This window comes from Biomphalaria glabrata, chromosome 9 (assembly GCF_947242115.1).
Source record: "Biomphalaria glabrata chromosome 9, xgBioGlab47.1, whole genome shotgun sequence".
NCBI lineage: Eukaryota > Metazoa > Mollusca > Gastropoda > Planorbidae > Biomphalaria > Biomphalaria glabrata.
This window is the reverse complement of record NC_074719.1, coordinates 17763994-17782307: the sequence shown is the minus strand read 5'-3', so window position 1 is coordinate 17782307 and position 18314 is coordinate 17763994. Positions and strand designations below refer to the sequence as shown.

The window sequence follows — 18314 nt, the reverse complement described above, 5'->3', positions numbered from 1 at the left end:
GAGTTATAGCTTTCCATAATGACCCGTTTAGCCTTTCTACTTGAGAGTTCCCTCTGGGATTATAAGGGGTCGTCCTGCTTGTGGCCACCCCTCTCTCGTGTAAAAATTCCTGCACCTCTCTTGACATGAATGAGGTACCTCTATCAGAGTGTACATAGTCAGGCATTCCGAACAGTCCAAATAAATTCTCTAGACATCTGATTACTGTTGAAGCTGACATATCAGAACAGGCGTATGCAAACGGGAATCTTGAAAATTCGTCAACTATGGTTAGCAGATATGTGTTCCGAGATGTAGAAGGGAGCGGTCCTTTGAAGTCCATACTTAGTCTCTGGAAAGGCTGCATCGCCTTAATTAGAGTTCCATTAGAATTACTGAAATATCTGGGTTTCACTTCGGCACAGATTCTGCACTGGTTGACAACCAGCCTAACATCTTCACAAGAGAAAGGTAAGTTTTTCGCTCGCACTAAATGCCATAGTCTTGTTACTCCCGGATGACACAGAGAGTCATGGAGCAGTTTCAATTCATTTCGACTCATAGCTGACACACACCCGTTTCTAGAAAACGTATCAGCCGCTACATTGTGTTTGCCTGGTCTATACAAGACATCGTAGTGGAAACAGCTCAGTTCCAGTCTCCATCTTTGAATTTTCTCATTCTTTATTTTCCCTTTGCTCTGTTTGTCATACATGAAGGCCACAGACCATTGATCCGTGACAAGGGTAAAGCGATTTCCTACTAAGTAGTGGTGCCATTTCCTTAAAGATTCTACAATGGCATAAGCTTCTTTTTCTATAGCTGAGTGCCGCCTTTCACTTTTAGAGAGTGTTCTTGAAAAGAACGCCACGGGGCGGCCATCCTGGTTGAGGGTGGCAGCTATTGCAACACCCGAAGCGTCTGTTTCAACCGTCAGAGGTCGAGTATAGTCGATGGTGAAGATGGCAGCTTTCTCCAGCTCCTGCTTTAATTCGTTAAGGGCTGTCTTTACTGTTTCTGAAAGAGGGAACGACGTGTTATTTGCCAAAACATTTATTTTGTTAGAAAAATTTGGGATCCACTGTGAGTAGTACGCCAACATGCCCACGATCCGTTTTTGTGAGCGCATATCATGAGGGGGAGGAAGGTTTCTTAAAGCCTGGAATCTTTCAGGGTCTGGCTTGAGAAGGCCTTTAGAAATTTCGTATCCCAATAGGCAAACTTTGTCAGTGGCTATCGTACTTTTGTCTTCATTAAATGTGATCCCATACTTTCTAGAAGCATCTAGAAATCTTTGCATATTCTCATCGTGCGACTCTTGATCATGACCACATACCGTTACATTGTCCACGTATGCAAAGGTGTCCTGCAACTTTTCATTCTCAATAATTTGATTTATTGTTCTCTGAAAGCATGCAACTCCGTTGGTAACACCGAAAGGGATGCGACAGAACTGGTAGAGTTTGCCACATGCCTCAAATGCAGTAAACGGTCTTTCCTCAGTCTTGTTTGGTATTTGATGGTAGGCACTTTTGAGGTCTAGAGTACTAAAAACGGAATAGTTGGATATCCGTTCTACCAGTTCATCGACTCGGGGCATTGGGTATGCATCCAGTAAGGTGAAGCGATTTATTGTTTGACTGTAATCAATGACCATCCTTCTTTTATGTCTCTCGTTTGTTGTCACAAGCATCTGTGCTCTCCATGGAGACTTTGAAGGTTCAATGATTTTGTCCGAGAGGAGTTTTCTAACTTCGGACTCAATAAATTTGTTATCACCTATTGAGTGCTTTCGGGACTTAGTAGCCACCGGTCTGCAGTCAGAAGTTAGATTACTGAAAAGGCTCGGTGTTTCGACTCGTGCTGCTTTAAGACCACAGATGTGTAGAGGATTGCGTTTTCCTCCGTACGGTATGGCCAATTCCTTATGAAGACTTATAAAGTCTACACCAAGGATTACATCCGAGCACAATCCAGCAAGTAGAGAAAGTTTGACCTTTTTGTAGTGTTCTCCCTTGTACTGGACATCGGCAAATGTATGTCCTAATGTCTTTTTAGAAAGATGTGTAGTGGCCATGAATATTCTGTTTGTAGACGGACGTACTGGCCATTTATTTCTCTTGACGATGGCTTCTGATATGTAACTTTCACAGCTGCCAGTGTCTATGAGAGCTTGCAACAGCAACCCGTTGACGTTCACTTGGGCCGTAGACTGTGTAAGCCCAGAGAAATGCGTTGATGACAAGGTACATGGAGTTATCACACTGGTCAGTGATATTTTGCTGTCAGCTTTGTTGGCTGTTGTTTTACTTGATTTACAAACAGTTTGGAAGTGTCCCCTTTTACCGCACTGATGACATAATGCATTTCGAGCAGGGCATTCAGTCCTAGAGTGTCTCCTCCTACCACAAAAGTAGCATAACGACTTAATGGCATTTAATTCCTGGTCTTCGTTAGAAATGTATGTTTCTAGATGGGAGCTAGTTGGTGTTTTCATTGCCCCACAGGAGATTTCGTTCGTTGAATTGTAAGCCTGAGCATGCGTTGTGGCTGTTTCTAACACTCTAGCTTCGTCAAAAGCGCTTTGTAGAGTAAGAGATGTCTTTTCCAGTAACCGCTGTCTAATAGTGTTGGATGCCAGACCAGTTATGAAGGCGTCTCTAATGCAAATGTCTCTGTGCTGTTCAGCAGTTACTTCTTTAAAGTCACAGTCCCGGGCCAGGCTTCGCAACTTTAGCCCGGCTGCTGTTTACATGTAGCAACCAAATGTCTAGCAAAAATGTCATTCTTTACCTTAATATAAGTAGTATTGAGTGTGTCTATGGCCATCGAATAGGACGATACATCACTGATGAGCATATAAACCGTAGCAGATACGTGATTCTTCAACAACTTTAGTTTAAAGTCTTAGTTTATATCCTTGATGGATGAAAGAAAATTCTGAAATGTGTCATACCAGTGAGTCCATTTTTCTGAGGCCAGAGGAGCATTAGGATCAATGTCCAACTCTTTTGGTCTGAGTAATTTATCCATTGTAGATTAAGGAATCCAACACTAATCCAGATACATAATTTTGTCGAATAGATTGTAATGAAATGATAACGACTAGAATACCAATAACATGGCTTTATTCGACAAAATTAGACTACAGTAGACAGTGAATGAAACCAGCACGTCTAGCATACCACTGATGCAGTCTATACACACACACACACTGGACATGAAACACACACAATGGCCATGACCTTCAGACACGCTGGACGCACGCAGAAAATCAACTCAGTTACACTACAGTCCTATGTTAGGTTTGTGTTCAAACTTAGTAGTGTCCTATGTTAGGTTTGTATTCAAACTAAGTATATAGTGTCCTATGTTAGGTTTGTATTCAAACTAAGTAGTGTCCTATGTTAGGTTTGTATTCAAACTAAGTAGTGTCCTGTGTTAGGTTTGTATTCAAACTAAGTAGTGTCCTATGTTAGGTTTGTATTCAAACTAAGTAGTGTCCTATGTTAGGTTTGTATTCAAACTAAGTAGTGTCCTATTTTAGGTTTGTATTCAAACTAAGTAGTGTCCTATGTTAGGTTTGTATTCAAACTAAGTAGTGTCCTATGTTAGGTTTGTATTCAAACTAAGTAGTGTCCTATGTTAGGTTTGTATTCAAACTAAGTAGTTTCCCTATGTTAGGTTTGTATTCAAACTAAGTAGTGTCCTATGTTAGGTTTGTATTCAAACTAAGTAGTGTCCTATGTTAGGTTTGTATTCAAACTAAGTAGTGTCCTATGCTAGGCATGTATTCAAACTAAGTAGTGTCCTATGTTAGGTTTGTATTCAAACTAAGTAGTGTCCTATGCTAGGCATGTATTCAAACTAAGTAGTGTCTTATGCTAGGCATGTATTCAAACTTAGTAGTGTCCTATGCTAGGCATGTATTCAAACTTAGTAGTGTCCTATGCTAGGCATGTATTCAAACTAAGTAGTGTCCTATGTTAGGTTTGTATTCAAACTAAGTAGTGTCCTATGCTAGGCATGTATTCAAACTAAGTAGTGTCCTATGCTAGGCATGTATTCAAACTAAGTAGTGTCTTATGCTAGGCATGTATTCAAACTAAGTAGTGTCCTATGCTAGGCATGTATTCAAACTTAGTAGTGTCCTATGCTAGGCATGTATTCAAACTAAGTAGTGTCCTATGCTAGGCATGTATTCAAACTAAGTAGTGTCCTATGCTAGGCATGTATTCAAACTAATTAGTGTCCTATGCTAGGCATGTATTCAAACTATGTAGTGTCCTATGCTAGGCATGTATTCAAACTAAGTAGTGTCCTATGCTAGACATGTATTCAAACTAAGTAGTGTCTTATGCTAGGCATGTATTCAAACTAAGTAGTGTCCTATGCTAGACATGTATTCAAACTAAGTAGTGTCCTATGCTAGGCATGTATTCAAACTTAGTAGTGTCCTATGCTAGGCATGTATTCAAACTAAGTAGTGTCCTATGCTAGGCATGTATTCAAACTAAGTAGTGTCCTATGCTAGGCATGTATTCAAACTAAGTAGTGTCCTATGCTAGGCATGTATTCAAACTAAGTAGTGTCCTATGCTAGGCATGTATTCAAACTATGTAGTGTCCTATGCTAGGAATGTATTCAAACTAAGTAGTGTCCTATGCTAGGCATGTATTCCAACTAAGTAGTGTCTTATGCAAGGCATGTATTCAAATTAAGTAGTGTCTTATGCTAGGCATGTATTCAAACTAAGTATTGTCTTTTGCTAGGCATGTATTCAAACTAACTAGTGTCTTGTATTCAATTGCTCATTCATGACATTGATTTCGCGAGGATTCTTTGTTTTCTTAAGTTGTGGGCACAGTTTGTTGAGTAAGGGAAAGATGTGCATGGCATCCTTTTTTACGGCCTAATTTTCTATAATGAGTGGGAAATAGCCGCTATTAGTTTTGTGTGGTCTGTCTGTCAGCCCGTCCGTCCCATTTATATCTGAAAATCTAGAAAAGATATGGAAAATCTCATATGATAATTTAGATCTTTCAAATTCTGATGCAAAGGTTATCTTTTTATTTTATGAAGGCGAAAAGTTTAATCTAAAATTAATTATGCAAGAGTTTTCCTTTTCCTAAAAAATAAACCATTTCTACAACTATTCACTATTAATAGTAACAAACAGGGAAGACTTAATTAACAAGCGATGAAATGTTACAGTATATTTTAAACACTTTCATGCCAACGATTTTATTATCTTTGTAGACTAATTTTATAAAAAAACTGTATGACTTAATGAAGTAATTTCTATCAAACAGGCTAATGGCATTAAGTAAAATGTTTATTTTTGTTTTAAAAGAAAAGATGCAATTAGAATGTAGTGAAGTCGGATAGAATTTAAAGCAACAATTAATCAGATTCATTTCATACTATGGTTGTTGATTGTGTACATATGGTGCAGTCTCTAAATAGTTAGGCGCTTGACTTCCGAACCTGCGGTTCTGGGTTCGAATCTCGGTAAAGACTGCTTTTGAATTTCGGGGATTTTTTGGGCGCCCCATAGTCCGCCCAACCCTAATTGGTGGACTTTAGTTGTGGAAACGAAGGGCGGTTGGTCGTTGTCTTTATATGAGAAAAGAGTCCTTGTAATCACAACAAATTTCTGTAAGGATCAATAAAGCAGTCTTAGTCTTAGTCTTAGTTGTGCTGGCCACATGACATCCCGCTCGTTAACGGTTGACCATAGAAACAGATGACCTTAAAACAGATGACCATAGAAACAGATGACTTTAAAACAGATCGCAAGGTCTGAAAGGGGAAACTTTTTTTTTTATTTCATGCTATATAAGTAGTGATGGACAAAAGTTAACTAAAAAGTTAGAAACTTTTAGTTTAACTAAAAAAAAATAGTTAAGGCCATTGTTTAACTAGAAAAAATAAGTATAGTTAAAATCGTAGTTTAATTTTTTTTTTTAGTTACTAACTAAAAAGTTTAATTAAAATTTGTACAATTTTTCAACATGTGGTCAGGGTTGAAACACACATCCCTGTTTTCTGGTCATGTGATATCAATAACCTTAATTATCTAAAAAAAATGGTGTAGTTAACAACTATTTAGTCAGTCTGCATTGGAAGAGGGTAAAGTAAGATGCTGCTAGAAGTCATCTGATTAAATATTTGCAAATGAAAGTATCTGTAAAATAAAATGTTGTTAAACATTTTTTGCTAAAAGCTTCTTTGCAAAATCATGAACAAGATTGTTCTGAATTTTTTTTTTTGAGCCACGTGGTGGTGTTTAATTTCTGTTTCTAGTGGGAATCAGATTTGTGAGTTAGGTCAATATTTAGTGGTTTTGATCAATTCATTTCAGCAAACAATAATTGTATAGTCTTTGACTTATTATTGAGATCTAAGAATCGACAGTCAGGCCTATATAGATCTTAAAGCATTAGGATAACTAACTCTATTTTAAAAAAAATCTTAATCCGCACCATCTCTTGACCATTAATTAAATAGACTGAGTCCAACTGATTTTAACGTCTGGTCAGCTAGACATACACACGTAGGCCTAGTGTACTGTACGTGTGTAGTTGATGATACTACAAGACTAACTTGCATTTTTTTCATTACGCGTTATGCAATAGTGTTTTGCTTAATGTGGGGTGGTCAGACGAGGCATGGCTAGTCAAGCATGTTCTTTACACTAAAATAGTTACACACCCTCCCAGCCCAGAAAGTAAATAGAAGGTGTGTCCAACTGATTTTAACAACCTGGCCAGATAGACGTAAACGTGTAGGCCTATATAGTGTAATGACTGTGCAGTCCAAGACCACCCTTTTTTTTTTCCCTTGCGCGTTTAACGGTTATGCAATAGTGTTAGTTGTATTTTTAGTGGTCAGACAAAAAATAGCACATCGGCATGGTTAGTCAAGCATGTATTTTTCACTATGAACTAGTTATACGGTCAAATGTTTCTTAAAACTCTAACAACTTTGTTTCTATTTCATTGGTTACTATATCTAACTTTTAAACTCTAATTGTATGTTATTTAATGAGATTTTAAACTTTACCGGTATAAGAAATTAAAATATTCCGTTTTATAAATAAGTTAATATAATTTTTAAAAAAGAGTACCATTCTTTTCTAAAGGTTTTAATTGAAGGCAAAAATACAAGCACACATATTTATTTAGACATCTTTTTTTTTAAATTTTATTGTGCATTAACGTTTATGTAAGAAACATATTCCTTTGTACTGATTTTATTATTGATAAATATTTCTAGGTCAGCCCCACCCCCACCCCCCAAAAAAGTTTGTTATAGTTTAATTAATTTTCTTTAGTTTAGTTTAACTATATTTTGAAATTCATGATAAACTAATAGTTTAACTAGTTTATTTTAGTTGATAACTAGTTTTAGTTTAACTTTTAAAAGTTAGTTTAGTTCCCATCACTATATACAAGTAAAGTACAATGTACCAGAAACAGTACACAATTACACATTTATACAATAAGTACGATCTACGAAATGTAAGGAAGTCTTAACTTTCTATTGCATTTCTATTAGCATGTCTAGAATGTCAATGCTGACGGGAACAAAGGAAAGCGTACAGATATAGAAAGACGTTAGAAGCTTTCCAGTATTTATCTGGTAGCTCTCTTTAGAACATGGAAAGTAAATATAAAATAAATGTACAGGTACATTTTTGCTAATATAATTCGTTGTTTTTTTTTATTTTTTTTTAAATACATTTGACTCCAATTTAATATAGAACTAAGTAAGGGTAGATAATAACTATTTTAAATAGTACTTTAAATGAAATTTTAGTTATCTCTCTTATAACTTTGAATGTGTAAAATGTATTGACACCTCTTTCCTTAAATATAGATCTATAGAGATATTTCTGTGTACAAAATCGGTTTTTTAAGTCGAATATAGCTACATTTCACATAAACACGCATTTTCTGTAGTCGGCGTAGACCTGATTGGGAGAAAACAAGTTATACATGCACACTAAGACTCTTATGAAATGTAAACGTATACAAAACATTTAGCAAGCGTAGTGACACGGAGACAACTAGTATACTAGATGTACACACATAGAGCGAACCAGCGACAAGAAGGTAAGTCAAGGAAGTCCTTGGTTTTAAGCAGTTAATGTAGATCTGGTTATAATCAAAGTCTTAAATAAGATCTAGTATACATTCAAGCATTGTCATAAACACTTGAGAGGAAAGAGATTTGGATATGAGATGGTGAGTAAACAAACAATGTGAGTCAACAGTGAGACATACACGACCTGTCTACCTACCATGATATTTAACACAATTGGTAACCTACATTCCATGATATTTAACAGAACCAGTAAACTACCTACCATGATATTTAACAGAACCAGTAACCTACCTACCATAATATTTAACAACAATTGGCAACCTACATTCCATGATATTTAACAGAATCAGTAACATACCTACCATGATATTTAACAGAACCAGTAACCTTCGATCCATGATATTTAACAGAACCAGTAACCTACCTACCATGATATTTAACAACAATTGGCAACCTACATTCCATGATATTTAACAGAACCAGTAACCTACCTACCATGATATTTAACAGAACCAGTAACCTACCTACCATGATATTTAACAGAACCAGTAACCTACCTACCATGATATTTAACAGAACCAGTAACCTACATTCCATGATATTTAACAGAACCAGTAACCTACCTACCAAGTTATCAGCGAATCCTCCATAAAGAAACCAAGCAGAATCACAGATAGTGTATAGAAGATGGTGTCTCTGGTTAGTGGGTACCACGTTAGCTGTACGGGCTATCAAAAGTTTAAAATCATCTAAGTAGCCATGCGAGAAAAAAATAAACATTAGGAATTTAAACTATCAAATAGAATAAACTCATCATTGAAACATAGGAAAGAAAGCTTTAAAATCTATAACAATATTTTAAACTACTAAGTTCAATTACGAAGTTAAAGCCATGGTCACAACGTGATCTAGCCAAATACCAAAACATCTTGGCAATAATCATTGTAGTACTTAAAGCGGCTAATAAATCTTTGGATCTTGCGCGAAGACTTGGGACCTAGCTAGTAACAATTTGCATGATGTGCCTAATCAAACAACAAACATCTACGTCATAACTCACCATGCCTGCAAAGATGGCACATGCTCCAATGATGACCAAGAGATTGAAGATTGAAGAGCCAAGGATTGTCCCAACTCCTACGTCATTCTTGGCCAGAAACACTCCTGTTGAAGCCCAGGTATTGGTCATTTACTCTTATTTAATCCGGAAACTACTTCAAACAGGAAGTCTTCATAGATTCTAATAGGGTGGATCTGTTCTTTACGAGGTGTCTAGCATTTGATTGGCGCAGAGTATACTTTAAAACAGTGATAACTTTTGGAGGCGCCAGGCCAAAAATTTTGAGAAAACGTGTCAGAAACGGTATTGCCAAAAAAAAAAAAAATCTAATGCAATCGGTCTTCTGTGGCTCCATATAAAGCTCTGCGCGCAGAACTTTCGAGGGGCCGGTTAGTATTGCCCCACAGGTCGTAATTTAGTTGGGCATAAGTGGTTGGAAAAAAAGGCTAAAAATACACTATGATACTTAACCTATAACTGTAGTGCAGAATTCTGGAGCTGAGCTAGCTACAGCCATAAATGTAGCACCAGCTACATCACTCTGTAAGTCCAGATCTAGAAACGGAATTTTTTTTTTAAAGTTACAAAAAAGCATTTATTAACATAATACAAAAAATGATAGAAAGAAAGAGAGATATGCAAAAAATTAAATACTTAATAAATTCATTGCTAACCTAACCTTAACCAAATTCATGAAGGGATATAATAGCCATTCAATGCAAAAAATCTATTACATCTATTTTGAAGCTCCTATATCATCTGAATTCGTAAAAAAAAGGCTTATTATTTATATCGATCAAACTGCTCGGACTTAGCTATTTGTCTTTTAAACGTAAACATTTATAAAAACCTTAAGCGATAAGACGTTCCCTAAACTAACTTCAGTATATAGAATTTGTTATTTGACTAACCAACAAAGTAATCCTATTTATTTTATTGATTTTGTTTTTCACGCAACATCCGATAAAGACAAATAAATAACAAGATATTGAATATCCTGTCAGCTTGGAAATCTCTGACTTTGATTGTAAAAGGTTTCAGAATCAATGCTTTTATCATCAGTCAGATTTGTTTTTTTCATACTTTAAGTTTGTAATTGATACGATCGATTTTTTTAGAGATTTAATCTTTTTCGTCTGCTGACACAAATGGAGTCCTTAGTACAGACATAGTTCAAAGGTCACATTACCTTCAGAAATATGTTCCAGAGCCGGGACAAAGTAAATATCGCAAACACTGGCAATAGCACCAAACATGTACGACCCTATCGCCAAGTGGATGAGCCAGCCTCCCTTCTGTGCAAACTCCTTGTCCAGAAAGTCTCGCGGCAAACCGTGGCTTTGGTCCACTAAGGTCAGGCAGTGAGTGGAAGAATTGAGTATATCTGAGGACAGTTACAGACCAGGATCAATCATGCAAAAAAAAAAATGCGGGTAGAGATTAATCCAACTTGATTCACGTGTCCAGACAAACATGGCGTTTAAGTGGACATTTCTTGTAATGAAGGATGTTAAAAATAGATTCAGGGCCCACTTTACGACAGTGCAGACAGTCGCCCAGGTCTCAAATGGGGAATTTGTTGAATGCTCAATATCAGGAAAGAAATAAAAAATTTGTTTCAATAGAAAGTAATCTAACGTGTTATTACCCTAGCATTAATTAGCTTATATTCCTTTAAGTCTTCAAAAGAGGGTCAAAGCCTCCACAACTGTTCTGCCCATGGCCTCCACAAACTTAAATCAGGCACTGGATCCAGTTAAATTCTTAATGTATTTTTTGTTTGTTTGTGCTAGCTCGATAAAAACAATAAATGATTAATTTAAAAAAATGTAGCGCATTATTTTATGTCTACGAATTTTTAAATGGGATATTGAATTGTAAAAAAGTTTTATTTTAAAACACTTTGAAAAAAAATACACTTACACACACACACATACCCACACGGTGTACTAATGTCTGAACTGACTTGAGTCTCATTCACAGACTATAAGACTAGCAGCTTGAAATAATGCATTGGGATCATAGGCGTAGTGCGGGGGGGGGGGGGGGGGGAGGATTAAGCACGCTACAAGACATTCTGTCTGAACACAAGTATGATCCTTCCATCAAGCCCATTACGTATGTCCATGCCTGTCCCAATGTATCTTCACTTTGACAAACTCTTATTACTAAGAATAAAATGTGGCATCGGCCAAAAGATAATGAACTTCGGACGCTTACAATGCAGGAAAAATCTTTAACCCGATGCTTTTAATCCAACATATTGTATATTAGTCTCGAGGTACAGTATAAAACGCTGCACATACTAGAGTATGATGGACCCCTCTGTTCACGAACCCAGAGGCTCTGCCTCTGAAACTGTGTGCAGTTTTACTTACATACACCTCGTCTCATTCTTTTCCCTTTTTCTGGGGTCACATTTTTGGCTGTTTCTGGCTGCGCCACTGATTCATCCGAGACTCGGGTGTAAACAGTCACACACAGGAAGGCCGCTACGTAAAACAGAGCCACAGACGTGAACCTCATCATTCCCTTTTGTCGCTTGCATCTCCAAGGGAAACTTCTTGCAGCCCGATGCATCCCCTTGGTACCAGAGTCGTTTAGGCTCGTCGAAGCAGTAAGTGTTTGGCCAGGGATATCTAAGCGGCAGACAGTACTCTCAAATCCATTAAAGCTTTGGGTTTGTTTGTTGTAACTCTCAACGTGTGACATGTTGCCGGTATTATTTGATGAAACATATTCCGTTGGGGCATTAGAAGTGGTGGTTATGTCCAGTATATTGAGCGCAGACACTTTCTTGGTTAATTGTACACCATGGGGCTGTGATGTACTGGCACAGTTTACAGTGTATTGTAACGTTGTTTCTTGGAAGCTATCACCATTCCTGATGTCCTGCTTGGTGTTACACTGCAGGGTGTAAGTACCAGCTATATTAACATCTTCAGGATAAAGTTGAAGAAGTGCCGCCTTGTAGTCATTGTTTGAGCTAGGCAAGAAGTCATGCCCAGAAGATGGATTTACTGAAGCGATGGGCTGCCTACTCACCTCTGTGTGGCTTGTCATTCTGGTTAGTGGACAGCTCTGTCCAGCAGAATGAGCGATAGAATGGTTCGAAGCTACCTGACTGACATTACCAATTTTACAGCTCGCCTGACCACACTGAACACTAGGCTGTGGAACAGCGCCAGACTTCGTATCCTCGTGACCTAGCCAGTTCTCAGTGTTCATTCTTCTGCTAACAGTTCAGCGCAGATGGTGACAAACCAACCGCACACTCGCCTGTATCAAATTCAACAAGATATTTATTAACATTTCATTATTAGTTTATATCACGCCATACAACATTCTTTTGGACAAATACAATTAACAACTAAATGTAATGACTAAGATGTCATGGTATCCACAGGTTTTAAGGAAACTTCTTGAGGGAATTAATACTGTGTGTGGGGGATAGGTGCTGGAGGTCAAGCAAAGGTGAAAAGCGGGGCTGATAGAAGGAGCCATAATTTGAAAAGGTAGGCAAAGTTAAGGTTATTAACGAAGGCGTATCCAGGTAAGTGGGACTAAAGTTTGAGGCAGGTGATTAAGGCAATGGAAGGGGGAGGCAAAGGAAAGGGCTGTAAGAGTACATTGAAAACGTTCCTTTCAATTTGACTTGCAGCCAGGGCGGAGGAAGAGTTGTCTCCCCATGTTTGTTTTAGTTATACAATAATATTATGAAATAGAGCAATCCATCTTCAGCTTGAAGTTTTCTCAGCTTGTAACTAGATATAGACAGGATTGCAAAGAAATACCTACACCAGGCTAGGAATGATATGTTACAAGGCCGCGATAATACACAGTGATAACACAAACCAACAGAGAGTTACACAAAACAAAACTTTTTGAAAGAACTTGTACATTTTGGAAATGCAAATAGACTAAATAACTTGATTCAAAAAGTTTTGTTTTGTATAACTCTCTGTTGGTTTGTGTTATCACTGTGTATTACCGCACACCAATCATTGACCTAAAGTTCTTTACAAGACAAATATAATTCTTTTTCTCTTATAAATTGCTAACGCTCCTTCTTAGACGTTTCCAGGTGCCTATCAAGTCGTGGATGTTAATCCGAGACTTTCCACTAAGGCATGGGTTTTCCGGCCGGACTAAACATGCGGGAATAACCACTGACTAAGTCATGTGCTTTCCGGCCGGATTAAACTCGTGTGTTCAATAAGATTCTATGAACTCACAGATTGCAAACACTGCAACACATGAGCGATTCATTAATTAAATAAACACTATATTCTTTACAAGTAACATAAAAGAAAGACAATTCCTCTTTATGAAGCGGATTAATTTTTTGTAAGAGCGATTACTTTGATCTTAATTACTAATGAATGATAGATTTTTTAAAAAGGAACATTCTTACCTAGCTCCCGATCCGAAAAAATAAATTCCTAGTTATAAATAAATCTATTCAGAGTATATAAGATCCTAATGATAGGCCTATATATCCAGACTTACAGGGCGATGGGCAAAATGTATTTATATATATATATATATTTAACTCTTTCATGAATACAAACTGAAATAATCGCTATTCGAAATATAGTTTGTCTAGACCTTCAGACCAGATTAAAATTTTATTTATAATTATACTTTGAAAAAACAACTGCTAAACCCAAGATAGTAATTCTTTTACAAAAGATATAGACAAACTGTCAAATTCACAGGAGAATCATTAGAGCCCTTTTCGAAATCCATCCTTTTTTTTTTTGGTTTTGTTTTAAAAGTTTTTTTTTAACCCAAGTTGAAAAGAGGAATAGCAAAAAGAGATTTGAATTGTTTCAATACATTTATATATAAGAATATAAGACTTGGCATAAAAGTACCGGGGTCAAAGTGCTCTTCTAGTTCTGTAAGTCATCCAACACTGTTCAACAGAATACGAGTTTGTTGACATCGTAACACGGCTGGGATGGCAATTTCACTTTTGTTGATTCAATGCGCTGATACCTATCTTCAACTTTTAACTTGTATAGTCTGATTTAGGTACACGCGACGTAAAGTGGGGCGCTGATTATGAGCTTGTTCTCAAGGCGCCCCGGTCCTTTTTTTTCTCTTTTAAATGTCCTTGAAAACGTTTTGAAAGCAGACGAAAACGTTTCTTGACTATTGCCAGGTAGGCACACGTTTGGCAGTTTATTGCCAGGTAGGCACACGTTTGGAAGTCTATTGCCAGGTAGGCACACGTTTGGCAGTTTATTGCCAGGTAGGCACACGTTTGGAAGTCTATTGCCAGGTAGGCACAAGTTTGGAAGTCTATTGCCAGGTAGGCACACGTTTGAAAGTCTATTGCCAGGTAGGCACACGTTTGGAAGTCTTTTTGACAAATAATTATTTTAAAGTGTTCAGATAAAAGATTTCAACAGACAATGACAAAGATATAGACATTGGACGGATATTTATCTAATATATAAAGCAGAAAGTAAGGCGTATGTATGCATGTATGTATATATGTATGTATGTATGTATGTATGTATGTATGTATGTATGTATGTATGTATGTATGTATGTAAGCATGTATGTATGTATGTATGTATGTATGTATGTATGTATGTATGTATGTATGTATGTATGTATGTATGTATGTAAACATGTATGTCCTGCATAAAAATCAAAACCGTTAAACCGATCTTAATGAAAACTTGGCATAAACGTTTCTTAGATCATGGCGGAGACCATAGTGTATTTTTAATGTCCCTACCACTACCTGAGGCCCCTAAAATAGACAAACAGAACCTAATTGTATATCTATTAAAAAGCGAAACATTTTAACAAATCGAATAAACCCGTTTTCACAGTATGTTATATTTGATATAAATATGTCGGCTGAACGGGTAAACCCATTTTCACACTCGACTTTTATTTGAGTGGCAAAAAAAAAAATATATATATATGAAACCTATGAAGGGAACATTCTCCACGCTTAACATAGGTCTAAATTCAAACCAGTTGATCAGTAATACCAAAACTAAGGCCCGTAGGCCGCGGGACATATCCGGCTAGCATATAACTATATAGCCTATATATATATATATATATATATATATATATATATATATATATATATATATATATATATATATATATATATATAAATATATATATATATATAGAGAGAGAGAGAGAGATAGATAGATAGATAGATAGATAGATAGATAGATAGATAGATAGATAGATAGATAGATAGATAGATAGATAGATAGATAGATAGACACAAAGTAAAAAGAGAAGAATTACAAAACGTCTAAATAAACACAGATATATCTATAGCGTTGTTTATCAACAATCCCCCAAAGCCAGACTAGAAACTCAACCAGATTCTCCCCAAGAATATTTACCTGAACTAATCAGAACGGAATCTGATGCTGATGTAACTGGGGTATCCAGGTAAATGAATCTAGAAATCATTGGTAAAAGTAAAACTAAATTGGGGATGCACAGACTACATTATTTAACAGTATTTGTTAATAACGCTTGAAGATTCCTTACCCCGTACCCGAGCCCAAGAATTTCCTAATCCTACTCTTCAAGTTGCAAGAGTTACCATTAGATACATATTAGATAATTTTCTCTGGAACATAATATAATGTTGTTACATTTCAATGAATCTTGAATGGTTACTGAAAATACTTAGAAATTAAAGGAGTTTACTTAGAGTAATAGTGCCCCCACCACTCTAAAAACCTCCTACACAGCAGTATGTGAACTAGCAGTATGTGGGCAGCAGTATGTGGGCAGCAGTATGTGGACAAGTGGACAACAGTATGTGGGCAGCAGTACGTGAACAGCAGTATGTGGGCGGCAGTACATGGACAGCAGTATCTGGACAGCAGTATGGGGACAGCAGTATGTGGACAAGTGGACTAGCAGTACGTTGACAGCAGTATGCGGACAGCAGTATGTGGGCAGCAGTATACGTGCAGCAGTATGTGGACAGCAGTATGTGTGCAGCAGTATGTGCTCAGCAGTACGTGGACAGCAGTATGGACAGCAGTATATGTATGTGTTAACGCAAGATGCGGCCTTAGAATGAGGGGGCCGCGATAAAGAAAATCTTTTTTCATCGTCAACCTATCGTACAAATATTCATGGCCCTGATATGACAATCGCCCAGGGCCCCGCGAACTGCTAGGGCCGCCTCTGGTTAACAACAGCAGGAACTAACCTTAACTGTAACCTGTACAGACATAACAACAATTAAACCATCATGCATCATCTACGTCTAAAGAGTGCCAACATAAAGAAAAATAAAACCAATTTGCGGATAAAAGTTATGCCTCACTTACTCTCTTATTATATAGACTAAGTAATAGTGGACTCCTAAACTAGATCTAAACTCAATCATTCTATGACTTGCGTCTTTATAAAATATTAGATAAAGATTAAATCCATAGATTTTAATTATTATAGATCTATCTATATCTAGACGAACTGGAATAGATTATATTCTAATTCTAGGACTATAAGTCACTATACTTAATACTAGATTAGTTAAGATAATCTAGGCTACACTTTATAAAGACAGATTTGTAAGTAATTATTCGAGTCTACTTAAGTAGATCTTATGCTTACCTAAGTGTATCCGCCAATGGATCAAGACCTGTGTACTTAGTGAAAGCGACTGAAGTATGGCTGTCATTGATAAACGACGCAGTTACAATTCAAATCACTTTCTAGTATTTTATGTCTAAACAATTCGCCATTTTGGTTTGAGATCTATATTATGGGTTCACGTCACCAATTCTCGATCAGTCCGTCATTGTCGATTTTCACGATTGATTTTAAATGTAGTAATCTCCCCTTTCTATTTTTAAGATCCGGTTACCATTCTATGATACAATAAAGTAGCCTAGAAAAAGTATCTTATCTTAGCTTATCTATGACAGCAATTATTTCAAAAAAGAAGATGATTACGTCCTACGCATTTCATATGTCAATCTAGTCATGTATGTTAATCAATGACTTAAACTCTGCTAAGTCATTGGTTTTCCTGGCTGATTCAGGCAATCCATTCATTCTCTAAAGGCACTATTGAAGTAGGAGCACTTGTACGAATTTGTTCTACCATAAGGAAAAAAAAAAAAATGCCTCTATCTTTGTGTCTTTTTGAGTATTTCATTAGGATTTCTTATTCTATTTGTAAATTATGGTTTAGTGTTTTATGTATAGAAATAGAAAACAATACAGAGAAATGTGGAGATTATGTAAGGAAACCTAAAGGAAAAAGTAAGAAAAAAAATGAATGATGTCATTGGTTTGTTTGAAGTCTTTCAGATTTGAAGATTATTACTTCCTAGCGCTAACCTCCCGCAGGCAGCTCACAGGATTCAAACTCTGGACTGTACGAACGAGTCCACAGTGCATACCACACGAGCAGGCAGCCGTCCTGGTAGAGAATAAATTATTACATTAAACACTGTCCATAACGCCATATTGAAAGATCCCTGACGACAAGTAAATAATACAACTTGCCGTGAGCTACAAGCGAAACTTGAGTTTACAGTGCAAAAAGGGAACAAACTAATTCTCGTAAACATTTGTCAATGCAGAGAGTATCAACCATATCAACATTTCCCATAGTCGGATATGCAAAAGGTTTTAGATGGAAATCTCCAAGTCACAGTGAATTCATCTATAACGTTGGAAGTGGTGCCTTGTTAGTAACACGCCAAGCATCCGAAACTAAAAGGTCCTGAGTTTAAATTCCGATACAGACTGAGATCCTAATGCAGGAATCTTTCGTCTAAACAGCTTGATGGGCACTTGGATTGGAAAAGAATAGGTCCAACGCCGCCAAGAATTAATTGCTCCAGACACATTATGATGATCGCACGACGACTTCTTCTTCCCCCCCCCCTCTCTCTTTCTCTCTCTCTCTCTCTCTCTCTCTCTCTCTCTCTCACACACACACACACACACACACACACACACACACACACACACACACACACACACACACACACACACACACACATATATAGAGAGAGATAACGGGATGATCAACTTTTAAAGAAAATTATAAAAAAAAAACCTAAAGAGAAGAGAATCTGAACGCAACTTTTGAGAATCGCCCCTGGCGACCTAATTTCCCCCTTCCCCTGTTTATTTATTTTAA

At 36.9% G+C, this 18314-nt stretch overlaps 1 protein-coding gene across 6 annotated transcripts in view; it reads right to left on the bottom strand.

Moving 5' to 3' along the window:
* Window positions 1-16965, bottom strand: part of LOC106079670 (sodium/potassium/calcium exchanger 4-like) — a 31659-nt gene extending 14694 nt beyond the window's left edge. For 4 of the 6 annotated variants that reach the window (XR_008779911.1, XR_008779910.1, XM_056042173.1 and 1 more), the window contains exons 1-6: window positions 16772-16965; window positions 11527-12427; window positions 10338-10532; window positions 9620-9703; window positions 9149-9252; window positions 8716-8816 (exon numbers count right to left, since the gene is read on the bottom strand). Coding sequence is in view for 4 of the 6 variants with exons in the window: in XM_056042173.1 (XP_055898148.1) it covers window positions 8716-8816; window positions 9149-9252; window positions 9620-9703; window positions 10338-10532; window positions 11527-12376 (1334 nt within the window). In the remaining 2 variants the exon portion in view is untranslated. Of the gene's footprint in view, window positions 1-8715; window positions 8817-9148; window positions 9253-9619; window positions 9704-10337; window positions 10533-11526; window positions 12428-15537; window positions 15597-15688; window positions 15771-16771 lie in introns of all 6 variants that reach the window. The other 2 variants (XM_056042175.1, XM_056042174.1) reach the window with 2 other exon arrangements.
* Between the last annotated feature and the right edge of the window lie 1349 nt (window positions 16966-18314).